This window comes from Pyxicephalus adspersus, chromosome 1, assembly GCF_032062135.1.
Source record: "Pyxicephalus adspersus chromosome 1, UCB_Pads_2.0, whole genome shotgun sequence".
Taxonomy (NCBI): domain Eukaryota; kingdom Metazoa; phylum Chordata; class Amphibia; order Anura; family Pyxicephalidae; genus Pyxicephalus; species Pyxicephalus adspersus.
Genome location: NC_092858.1, coordinates 137,089,799 through 137,103,319, shown reverse-complemented (window position 1 = coordinate 137,103,319; position 13,521 = coordinate 137,089,799). Strand labels below are relative to the sequence as shown.

Sequence of the window (13,521 nt, the reverse complement as noted above, 5' to 3'; positions counted from 1 at the left end):
TACATCATCCTTAAAGAAAATTGTATCCAGTATTGCAATATGACTATTTTAGTAAGTGGTACGTAGGAGAATGAAAAAATAACATGCTTATATCTAGAAAAAGGCAGTGCATCTAACCAAGGGATAAAGCAGTATTTAAAGTACACACTTAACCAAGCATATCATGAAAAAGTAGTAGAGGTTACGTTTAGTGAAAATGTCATATACAAGAGAATGTCACATAATAGCAGCATAGCTGATCTGTGTGATCTCTCTCACCTTGTAACAGCAACCTGCTTTGATCTATAGGACTGGAGGGTATGGGTGTTCTACCTGCCGATAGAGCTAACAACTACACAAATACTGTGTTACATGACCAAGACAGCCATTGACAAGTTTTAGGGTTTTGTAAGGTACAAACATCTTTTAAACAATACCACCAAAGCTTTTTTATACAAATTGGCAAGGTACTATATGTCAAAATTACAAAAAAACATTGTTGCTTGAGAACTGTGTTTATATCCATTATCCTTAATGCAGGATACTACCAATTGTCATAGAAAATGAAGAATATGCAGCATAGATTTCTCCCATTCATGAACATCTTACATAATCAACTACCTTATTTTCCTAGCACTTTTCGCAGATTAAACATATCTGCTTCTTCTGGAGTTCAAAATTGAATGGACAATGTCAAATTTAAGCCTTCATAACAAAATCAAACAAGAAAAACATCCACAATTCTTTTTATCATATTTGAATATTCAAGAGTTAAACCTTTATCCCAAAAATGCCTTCTTGAACCTTAACCAGAAAAACACATATGTAAGGGAAGGAGAATTGGCAGTGGGCATTCAGGGATGCAAAGCAGAACATAGTGCCCGTTAGAGGGCGGAAAGAAAAGTACAATGTATTGAGCCTCCCAAAAATACCAAGCTATGATTTCATGTTTACATTTGTTTGGCAAGGTGCCTCAGTGGAAACTGGTCTTCAAAAAACAGACACAGCCGTCATATAGCATATTTACAAGTGACAATAGACTATGGGGACAGGACTAAGGACATATTCACTGCAACCTGGGGTTGGGACAAACTTTAGGTGTTTACTAGGGATGAGCGAGCAAGAATATTAAGTTCGATCTTGCGGAGAATCAGGCCTTTCTCGCTTACCGAAAATGTAAGCGAGAACATACTTCTGATTTGCGGAGAGGTTGAGCTCTTGCCGAACAGGAGGAATGTATCATTTGTAAGAGATACTTATATTACAATGTCAGGAGGTTCTCCTTTGCCGGACATCTTCTCATTGATTGCAGCTGTGGCTGCATTTATTGAGAAGAGTGTGCAATCGTCGGGGCACTGGAGGTTAATTAACCTCTAGTGCCGGGGATCGCACACTGTTCTCAATACTCCTAACCTCTAGTGCCCTGGAGATCGCAAACAGGAGGATTCCCAGGAAATCCTGTGAATCCCCTCTGAATCCTCCTGTTATAATTTCTTCGATCTCCCGATGGTTTCGCAAAATCGGCTTGTCGAAATTTTGCAGAACCATCGGAAGTTCAAGGAAATTTTCGCGAGAATGTCGGAGGCATTTTTGTTCATCCCTAGTGTTTACCACTTCTCATATTCAGGAAATTAATTTTCCATTTAACTGTTAATATCTCTGAACAGTTCGGGGTCTTCTGGATCCATGGCCTTTTGGAAGCGAGGGCCCTGCTGGATGTTCAATGAAGGAACTTATATTTGGGGCTACCTGTCCTTTCCGCCATGAATTTTCAGGGTGTGGAGGGGGGCACAGTTTTGACCGTTGTGGGATGGTGCTGGAGAAAAGGAGGACCCCAGTGAGGTTAGGAAGGATGCTTCCCTTCCTAAGTAGATATCCTGATAAGGCGGCGGTGGGCTTATTGCAACAGGGATTCGAGGAGGCGTTTCATATTCCTTGTACACCTGATAGGTTTCCGCCGTTCCTGGAGAATTTGCGTTCCGCATTTAGAATGCCTGATGTGGTGTCAAATTGAGAAAGGAGGTGAGTTTGGGAGGATGTTGGGGTCGTTTGATGTTCCGCCATTTTCTAACCTGGTGGTATCGCCTTTGGGTTTGGTCCCCAAGAAAGAGCCAAACCAGTTTCAACTTATTCATCATTTGTCCTATCTACATGGGGGTTCGGTCAATGTCGGCATTAACCCTGAGCAATGCTGGGTTTCATATGCATCATTTGATGGGCCGGTGCGATGGGTGAGGCAGTATGGCAAAGGGGCTCTGTTAGCCAAGGTGGATATTGAGGCGGCTTTCTGTTTGTTACTTGTTCATGTTGATAGTTTGTGGTTGCTGGGGTGTAGGTGGCAGGGGCAGTTTTATGTGGATTGGTGCCTGCCGATGGGGCGTTCTGTGTCTTGTTCTTTGTTTGAAACATTCATTTTGTTTTTGGATAGGGTGGTGCGGGATCTGGCTGGTGTGCAGTCAGTGATGCATTATCTTCATGATATTTTGTGTGTGGGCCCGCCGGATTACAGGGTATGCCATGTGTTGTTCAGCACTCTCCAATATATAGCGGACCTTTTTGGGGTTCCTTTGGCTCCGGATAAGACGGTGGGGCCTACTACTGCTTTGTCATTCCTGGGTAATGTGATTGATAAAGTGGCCATGGAATGTAGGTTACTTGAGGACAAGCTGGCAGCATTGAAAGGGGAAGTGCAGGTGGCGCTCGGTTTGAAAAAATTGAAGTTGAGGCAGTTGCAGTCCTTGTTGGGGAAACTTAATTTCACTTGTAGGATTATGCCAATGCGGCGTATCTTTGCCAGGCGTTAGGCAGCAGCTACTGCTAGGATACGTTGCCCTTCCCATTTTGTCCGCCTGACACGGAAAATGAGAGAGGATTTAGAGGTGAGGGATGTTTTTCTTGCTGGTTATATTGGTAAGGCAATGTGGATGGAGGGGCCAGTGAGTACTCCTGATCTGGAACTGTTTAGTGACACAGCTGGTGCTGTGGGATACGGAGTGTATTTCCAAGGAAAATGCAGGGCTGGAAAATGACCAAAGGAGTGGGAGGAGGCTGGTTTCTTGTCTAATCTGGTTTTGCTGGAACTTTTGCCTATAGTTTTAGCGGTGAAGTTGTAGGGTGATTGTTTGGCTAACAAGAGAATTAGATTACATTGTGACAATTTAGGAATAGTGCAAGCAGTCAATAAATGGTTGGCGTCAGCCAGGTACAAAAGTTATGTGAGGCCGCATTTGGTGGAGGTTTAAATAGGGGGGGTTTATTATTAGGAAAACTATGTTTTTGTTGTTTTTTTCCGGCTCCTATCTCTATCTAGGTTTGATTTGGATTGTTGCGCACTCCTACGTGAGCTGGGGAACTCAGAGAGCAGAAGTGTGGCCTGAAGGACGCCAGCTGGGAATTGCTCAGGAGGAGGGGGTGCTGAGATGGATCGATTGTCTGGGCATGTTATGGGGCAGAGTTGTTCCGGTAGTTCAGAAATTCACGGTATTGTATAGGCCCCCTGATGTGTTAGTATTGCATCTTGGGGGTTCGCTCCATGAGGGAGCAAATAAGGGACATAAAGTGGGATTTTTTGAGGCTGGGTACTGCGATTTCTGCTTTGATCAAAGTCCGGTCGGAGATGGTGGCCTGCAAGCAGGAGTGCTTCGCGAGATCGGTGGAATGCCAGAATAAGGCACATAAAAAAGTCAACAGGGAAGTGGGCAGGTTTATAATGAGGAATGGCAGAATAGTGGTTCGCCTCCTTTTTTGCAGGGGGATGGTGTGCACCTCAATGCGGTGGGCATTTACTTGTGGTCCTTGGAATTGCAGGATGGAATCTAGAGAGCGTTGAGGGTGTGGAGGGGTACTCAAGTTTAGGGGGTTACACTTGAGGCGCTGTGCCAGTAGAGGTCCTCGAGGAGAGGGTTGTGTGGAATTGGCTTTAGATGGGAAGGAGAGCCATCTATGGTTTGGGTCTCCTAAGCATTGGAATTGGCAGAATAATTAGGGTGATAGTTCAGGCAGTTGGATGCACTATTGACAGTTCCTGAGGAGTGGGTTTGCGCCTGGGAGCCGTATATGTTAAAGTGCAGGTCACCTGGTGGTTGATAACCGATGGTAATGGTATGTCTTTGAGGTCCGGTAACTGGAATGGTTATTATGATGTTTTAAAATTGGTTAGGTTTGAAGTTAAAGTTAATATGAAAATGTTATATGTATTAAATTCAAGTTATATAATATTAATAAAATGGCCGAAAGACCAATTGTACCACACCTGCCAGTGTTTTGTGGCATTATTAGTGTGGGTAAAAGGGGGGTATTTTGTTGGAAAAGAATTACTGTATTTAAATATTACAGTATATTACAGTATTACTTTTTTATTCTGTAGTTTCAGGTGGGCCTACTTAGCAATAGGAATAAGACACCCATCCCCAGTTTTATTATCACAGTATATTGGTGGTTTAGGCCCAAAAAATCTGAAACTATGATTTAAAATAAAGTTTACCTAGCCTCCAGAAGAAATAAATTCTAGATGCATTGAAACAAAAAATATACAAAGATTTACAATACCATATTTTCACCCGTGTAGAAATGTCTGTCCTGTGCCAGCATGCTGCAAAGTAACAACCCAATAATAAATAGGGGGTCTTTCTACCTCCTATCATGTTAGGGTTAGAGCTCTCTAATAACTAGAGACAAGGAGAAAGATTTTGATTTTAGAACTATAAAACTGATTTAACTGTGGGCATGTTTGGCCTCTTTTTTATTATGATTAGAATTTGAAAGCAGGCATGAACTGTTAACAATAATTCACAGATGATACTGTATTTAAATTAACTGCTGGCGTTATTGCTGAAACAAGTCTGTCGCCTTTCAGTTCCAGCTCTGGTCTTGGAAAGCTATGTAATGCGGTCTTGTGTTTGTATTCTATTCCTGTAGCTGTGAGTTATGATGATATCATTCTCCCAAGACTTGAGATACACATGTCAAACTATAGCAGCGGCTAATCAGGATATTTACTATAGGCTTCTAAATTTGGTAAGTCAAGCTCTAATCCGCGGCTGTTGATTTGATCTTTAAACAAATGCTTTCAATGGATGTGACAAAGGGTCATCTGCAAAGGTTTTTACAAACAGAAGCTGCTTTGCTTTTACATGCTGGCGTGAAGTTGAAGTAGTTGTCAGACCATGATGCCATCTGTGGTACAAGACCTGTGCCTTAAGGGAGAAAGGAAATTTGCTTTATGGGCTATGAAGGACTGTACACAGCATGAAGAACTACCTACTTCCAGCACGGTTTATGTAAGTGACTGTTGCTCATATTTTTAGATAATTTGTAATCTCTAATCTCATGCATCATGAGTTATTTTTTGTCTTTCTGCAAGTCTCATCGTGGCTTGGTATTTTCGCAGTACCAGATACTTCGAGCTCAGGGACACTTGTGTGATGTTTCACTGGTTGTTAATGGCCATGAGTTCCCTGCACATAAGTCATTGTTGGCTTGCGCCAGTGATTATTTCAGAGCAATGTTTAAAGATTACACAAAAGAGTCCAAGGCTTCTGTTATCCATCTGAAAGTAATCTCAGCTACAGGTTTGGAAAGCATTCTGGATTTTATATACACATCATGGCTGTCTCTTTCCTTGAGCACTTTGGAGGATACTTTGGAAGCTGCAAGTTATCTGCAAGTGGTGGATGCGATATCATTATGTAGTAAGTTCCTAATCAATAGCTGTGACTTGGAAAACTGTTGCTTTGTTGCCAATATTGCATTAAAATATTACCTTGTAGATGCTTTAGAAGAAGCAGAAAAGTTTATTATAAATAATTTATGGAATCTGTTACAAGAAGACATAGAAGGGACAGAGCTACTGCAATTAAATGTAAAGTCAATGTTAAACTTAATTAAGTCAGATAATATCCCAAAAGTCAATGAACAGTGCATATTAAATTTAGTTCTTAAGTGGTTACATTATGAAAGAACCAGACTTTCACATGCTAAAGTGTTTTTTGAAAATATCAGATTTTGCCTGTTGTCACTGGATACCCTTAGGAAACTTTACAAGCAATCAGAGGTTCCTTTAACAGCGTCCATCAGAAATCTCATAATAAAGGCAATAAACTATCATTCCAATCCATCAAAGCAACCTCTTCTACAGGATAAATACAGCATTCTACGAAAGCAAAAGGGATGGATACTCCTCGTTGGCGGAACAGCTAATGGGGAATTAGTTGAGAATGTTCTAGGATTTGATGTCTACACTCATAAGTGGAGAATGGTAACAAATCTAAAAGTGAAAGTTCAGCATCACTGCACTTGTGTGATTGGTAACTTCCTCTATGTGATTGGAGGAGAAACTACTGAAAGTACAAAGAGCAGTTCAAGCACTTGTTTGATGGCTACTAACACTGTATACCGCTTTGATCCAAGGTTCAATCAGTGGATACAAGTCAGCTCCATGTTAGAACCCAGAGCACAGTTTTCCTGTTGTATCATTGACAATCACATCTTTGCCATTGGTGGCAGAGGAAATCAACAAATCAGATATTCATCAGTTGAAGTCTATGACATAAACAGGGATGCTTGGACAAGATCTAAAGACTTGCCTTGCAAAATGTATGGCCAGGCCAATGCGGTACATAATAATATCATTTATATCTCAGGAGGCAAACTTGATGGCCAAGTCAACAGCACTAAAGATGTGTATTCTTTTAACAAAGAACAGTGGAAAAAACAAGCATCCATGACAATTGCAAGGTTTGGTCACCAGATGGCCACTGTGAAGGATACGATTTTCACATTTTTGGGAATTTATGAACCATTTTCGGATATAGAAAAATATGATCCTTTTCACAATCAATGGACTCGTTTGAGACCAATGACTTTTGACAGGTTTTGCTATGGTTTAGTGGTTGTGGAGCAAACTGTGCTTTTTCTAGGTGGCAAAAAATGGCAGGATTCCCAGGAGGTGGCAACACACAACATTGTTGGATATGATGCTGAAAATGACTGCTGGGAAGAAATTTGCAGTCTGGCTTTTCCTTTTTGTGGTTTGAAGTGTGAAGTTCTCCAGATGTCAGATGTAAATGAAGCGAGTGACATAAATGGCATAGTGCAATCACAGGTTAAGTGAGGGAAAAATTGTTTTACTTTTGCAGGTTTGGTGCAGCACATAGACAATGACTTATATGTGGTATACCGTAGTATGTATATTTATAAAGAGGCAGGAATTCTAAATACTCTAAAAAATACATTTAGTAGCTTTTTTTTATAGTATCAGTTTAATAAAATTGGTGGTCTTAGTAGAACTTGACCATATGAAACAGGAATGCACAATTTAAGCCACTCATGGTTGTTATAGTTATATATTGCTAGGGCTATTCTAACTTGATGCTGACAGGCATAGGTGTAACTGAAAAAGAAAAACCATTCTATTGCAACATCCTCCCAGTACTGGAATTATGCTCTGTAATAGGCATAGTTCAAGAGATGTAAACTTACATGTGTGCTATATCTAATACTTTTTTGGCATATTCAGTGTCAAGGGACATCTCTGCCTCATTATTCCATAAGCTGATGTTCAGTAACATTCTTTTGCCTAACTCCAACAATTTATTTAAATATTTGAATTATTATTATTGTTAATGAGTGACTAATGGTATCATTAAAATTATATACCCATAGACTATATGGCCAAAGATTGTGGACACCTGACCATTACATCTATATGAAGTTGTTGGACAACACATTCTATTGGCAATAATATTGAGTTGGCCCATTTTTTTGTGGCTATTACTTTCTCTACTTTTTTGTACTAGATTTTGGAATGTGTCTTGTAAGGTCAGGTATTAATAACGCACAAGACCTAGCTTGTTATTGGCATTCCAATTCATTCTAAAGGAGTTCAGTAGGGTTTAGGTCAACGCTGTGTGCAGACCAGTCATGTTCCTCCACACCAAAATATTTTTATGTACCTAGCTTTGTGTACAGGGACACAGTCATGCTAGAACAAAAGAAAAGCTTTCCCCTAAGCTGTTGCCACATGATTATAAATGCACAATGGTCCATAATGTCTTTTTGTTCTATACCATGAAACAAAAAAATGTCTAAACTCAATAATGTGAAGGGCAACCTTAAAATTTTGGCCATGTAGATAGGTGTTATGGCCAAGTGTCCAGTGTAATTTAGGTAAATTCACCTTTATTCAATGTGATGGGTCTGTCCTCACCTGCAGAATGACTGTGGTGAGGGTTAGACATCATTGAAGTTTACCCTTATTACATACAGTTTATGAATTGTTGCTGTGCATTTACAAAGCACAACACGTTCAGGGTGCGTTTGTCAAACACAATATCAATATATGTATGGTGCCAACTAAAATCATCTCTTTACACCCAGCCAGTGCGACATATGTATGTAATTTACTAAACAAATGTGTTTGATGTGCTCATGTGTATATATGATCTAATTACATTTTGGTTTGCTTACTACTGTGAAGTATAGCTACTATATTTTAATGCTCACCAAGAACACTCAGGAGACTTGCAGTCAATGAAATATGTAGAGCCAACCTGAGACAGAAATACAATCTATGTGTACAGTTAATGTGATACTATTTCACTAATGTCTGCATATGAAACTGTACTGTAGATAGGACTGCATCTGTACAGTATGCAAATAATTGTAACCCCAAACCAACCTCTGTAATGGATACAATCATACAAATGCACTATATAAACAAAGCAGGAATTACATAAAATACCAGTTTACCCGGAATGGATTATTTAAGTGCAGGTGGAGGATGGCGAGTCACCCAAAAAGCTTTTATATATCTTCAGAATTACTGAAAAATCCCATATCATAGTTAGCATCTATTTTGGTATAGCGCCCCTGCTACAACAGAAATGTTTCTGAGCAATCCAATTCCTCCAGCTGCATCTTCCACCTTATAAAATAACCTTTTTTTTGTACTTGTACAAATTGTGCAAACTCAAGAATTAATAAAACATATTTAACTCTTATCACTTAGGGGGTGACTAAACCTTTAAGTTTTAATAAAATAAACATCATTGATTAGTTAGGAAAAAGCTTATGCAACATGCAATAATCTAATGCAATAATGTGATCAGATAAATTTCATCTTTCTCTGGTATCACTTTTGTCACTATACATAACATTCTATTGACTGTTGGAAGAGGCTACTTTTTGTCCACTTATATGTAATGCAGGTTTCCAGAAACCAGATTATTTTTTTAGTCTTAGCTGTTATTACAGTTTAGAACATATTACATTTACACTATTGCATATAATATATAACGTCTGGATCAAATGATCTATCTGTTTGTTCATCTCAGCTTCTATTGTATCTCTTTGGCCATGTTCAATTGATTTTTCTCATCTTTTGATCCATAATGTTGCATTAGCCTGATAATGCACAGGTGGGTCTAATGTATGCAAATAGTATGATCAGACCTGCCATCTATCACCTGTAATTGTATAAAATGATATATTGCTCTAGGTGAGTGGTTAATGCCAGGCTCCATTGTGAAAGCCTAGGGTGTTGGTCTGACTTTTCACAGAAAAAGAAATGAATCACTACAATGCGAACTGCAGGAACTGTATTAATTGATTGACAAGTAGCTGGGGGTCACCTCTAAAATGCTTCTTGCTGTAAACCACTTTTTCTTCTACCTGTTCTCCTGGCAAAACTCATGTATAAAACTGAGTAACTATAGAGGACCATTTTAATTCTAAAAAGTCACGATTATTCCCAGCCCTTTTGTTTAAAATGTGTACATTACACATTTGCTGTTAAAGAACAAATATAACAGTTGTTACTCTTGTTTCAGCAATCCCATAAATATTGTGGTACCTTAATAATTTAATAAACCTGTCTATTCAATGTATCATGGACTGCTGATAATGTTCAAATGATAACTGAAAATATTGTTGCTTACTGGGCATAGCATTAGGAATTACTTAGTAACTGAGGGTTCTGAACTGGCTTTTTTGAATCTCAGTAAATATTGGGTGGGGGTATTGGTTGAATTCAGCAGTTTATGTAAGGAAACACAAATATCTAGCATCTAAGGGGATTTTACTATGATCAAAAAACATTTTTGTGAAGGCATTTCTGCTAAAGTGGGCAATAACAGCTTTTGAGGCCAAGGTGAACTTATTTTTCTACAGTATATTATAACTATTATTATTTTAGTTGAATAAATAGGTAAAATGTAACAAATGTATTTGTGCTTTTAGTCAATTATTTTATTATCAATAGACATTGTTTAAGTGAAGATCCATTGTTCTATTGGTCTGTTTCAATATGTTGGAAAATTAAATCATTTATTTGGGGTGTATTGAAGCCATGACTCATCTCCATTCTATCCAAAGCAAAAAAAATGTTACAGTTGGGTTATATTTTAACTACTACGGAGATATAATTGTCAATTCCAGCATATAAAGAAGTTCAGAATTTATTATTCCTACCAGTCAATACACAATAGCCTAACTAGAATTTAAGTCAACGGACCTACCAGTATTGTAGGAGTTTGACAAAACTTCACACAGTTTACCTGTATCTAGTAAACACATACAGACACATATGGAAACCAGTTAGATTCAAAGGTTTGTTTTTAGTTACCAATATGTGTTAAAATGTTTGGGGCCAAGTCAAAGCAACTTTAGAAATAATTGTGGAAAGAAAATACAAATTCTAATTTAGATTGTATCCATAAATACCGTATTTTTCGGCGTATAAGGCGACTGGGCGTATAAGACGACCCCCCACTCTAACCAATCAGTTGGGGGTCCTGTTATACACCCAGTATTGTACTGTTCCTTCTGCCTGTCAGATCTCGCTATTGTGCGAGAACTGAGAGGCAGAAGGAACAGTACAGTACTAGTAATTGGAGGAGGGATACAGGAGGAGCCTACACTGCTCCACACTCCTCTAAGGAATGAATGGGCGCGTTCTAGTGGAGAGCCAATCCAGGCTCTCCACTCTCTCCACTGGAGAGCCAATCTCGGCTCTCCACTCTCCACCAATCCAGGCTCACGACGTTCGGCGTCCCTGCGAGTCCAGTCCCCGCGAGTCCTCCTGTGCAAGCTGCACAGGGGAACGCGAGCTTGCACAGGAGGACTCGCGGGGACTGGACTCGCAGGGACGCCGAACGTGAAGCAAGCTGCAGGTAAGTACCGGTACCCGGCATATAAGACGACCCCTGACTTTGGCACATATTTTTCGGGGTTAAAAAGTCGTCTTATACGCCGAAAAATACAGCAATTTAGATTTTTTTTAAAAAAGGTATTTAGTCTGGAGATATGGTATTATGTATTTCCAGCCACAGAAACTTGTAGTATATTTTTTCTACAAATTCCAAAATGATCCTAAAATATATCTTCCTGCATATGACTGCAGAGAGAAGGTAATAAATGCATTGATGTAAACTACTCAGTTTGTTAATGGTATTTAATCAGAATGTTCTGTATGCCTAATACAGCTATTACAATTTGGAAACGTTTATACAATCCTTTCCTTGACTTTCAAACTTTCTGAGATGGGATAGAGGGGCACACCAAAGCACAAAGTATGTGGGCAAAAGACAAGCCCCCATTACACCTCCAGTCACACAGACAATGAGGGTAATGCAAACTAATAATTACTATTTTATTAAAAGTTAGAATATGTGTAATGCAGTAAAGCATTGCAAAGATTAGACAAAAAAAGGACAACTGATAAAAAAAAGAGGAACAGTGGGGTTTGGTTAAAAAAAATAGGACAGCTCCTACAAATAGGAAAAAGGGGGGCACTTAAGAGCTACACATCATATTACAAAATATATATTGTATTGTTTTTATCATTAGTTCTGTTACTCACAGCATACACTTTTTCTAATGCTGTGAAGCAAAAAAACTTTTTTTCCAAGGGTCCTTTTGATCTAGTAATAATGGTGCAGCACAGCTTAAAAGCAACGTGAACACCAGAGCCTAGATATATTTGATGCAGGTTCCAATTGAAAAGTTTCTAAGTATGTCCTAATCATGGGCGACTAAAAGTGAGTAATGTAGTGTTTATTGTAGGTGGTGATTTTTCTTTCAAGTGACATTTTTTTTTTATTTACATGAAAAGAATGAATAAATCATGTCAATTTTGTATGTCATATGTTCACATATATCACATTTGTCTATGGGAAATGCTCATATATTATTTTTTAGTTATTGAAAACATTATCTAAAAACATTTATTTACCTAAAACATTAATTTCAACACTAATCAAAAGGCAAAAAACATAGGGCCTCTTGCAGCTCATTGATTATCTTATTACAATGCTGCCTGGTAAGGAGTGGAGCTATTAGCTACTGAACGATCAGTTCTTGAAGGTGATGTGTTGGCAGGAAAAATGGGCAAGTGTAATTTATGGGACATTAACAATTGCCAAATTGTGATGCTAGAGGACGTGATCAGGGCATCTATACACTGACAGGTCTTGTGAGGTGTTCCAAGTATTCAATGGTTAGGATCTATCCAAAGTGGTCAAATGAATGGCAACTGTGAATGTTAACAGGGCTATGGGAATCCAAAGCTCATGCATGTTGACAAGAGGGCTGGAGACTAGCCTGACCGGTACAGTCCATACAGAACTACTGTATCACATTGCTGACCAACCATCAGTAGTGCCTACAATGGGCAAATGAACACCAGAACCTATTCAAAGGATCAACTTATTCTGATGAATTGAGTTTTCTTTTACATCATGTGGATAATCTAGTGCAGCTGCATTATTTACCTAGGGAAAAGGATGGCAGCAGGGTATACTATTGGAAAAATCGGCCTCTCTATGTGCATGTTTCTAACAAAACTGTTCGAAACAAACTCCATGAAACTGGCATGTGCCCCCAACATCCTCTAATTGGACCTGTGCTCACAGCCTGGCAGAGCGTAGCTCGATTAACATCTGCTAGAGAACACCATTGGTCTCCCATTCTTTTCAGATATAGGAACATGTTCACACGGAGCATGTGACAAATTTGAAAGAGCCTGGAGATGCATGACGAATGTTATACCGCCTGCATTATTATCTAGAACATTTTGACAATGGGGAATATCTTTGGAGGGCTGCAAGGACTACCATGTGCTAATTGTATCCTGACTACCGTTATTTATTGGGAAGAAATCCTCAGGATCACTGACGGTCCTTTTTCTGGGGCAGTTGAACTTGATCTTCCTGGTGGAGGAAAATAATGGCCCCATGTGGCTAGAGTGTGTAGGCAATTCCTGAATGACGAAGACATTGATGTCATTGACTGGCCCCTACATTGCCCAGACCTAAATCCAAATTCCTTGAATCTGACTCTGCAAAGTAGCATCACAGACTTATCCATAAACTCACTCATGCCCTAATCCAGGTCTGGGAGGAGATTCCCCAGGGTATCATCCATTTTCTCATCAGAAGCATATACAGATGTTACACACTACCAAGCCACATAATAAGTTGTTCTAAAGAAATTCGAGCAAGTTCAGTCATTGTGTGGTTTCAGCTTTACTTTGAATTTCAGTGTGAT

General features: G+C 39.1%; 1 protein-coding gene across 1 annotated transcript; it reads left to right on the top strand.

Annotated features, from left to right (window-relative positions):
- Window positions 1-5,248: 5,248 nt before the first annotated feature.
- KLHL34 (kelch like family member 34) lies at window positions 5,249-10,744 on the top strand. Its single transcript, XM_072428277.1, has one exon. The coding sequence runs from the start codon at window positions 5,315-5,317 to the stop codon at window positions 7,088-7,090; it is 1,776 nt and encodes a 591-aa protein (XP_072284378.1). The 5' UTR covers window positions 5,249-5,314; the 3' UTR covers window positions 7,091-10,744.
- Window positions 10,745-13,521: the final 2,777 nt, after the last annotated feature.

What these genes read in the sequence shown, in the direction of transcription:
- KLHL34 (XM_072428277.1), top strand. Translation starts at nt 5,315, where the DNA reads ATGAGTTATTTTTTGTCTTTCTGCAAGTCTCATCGTGGCTTGGTATTT.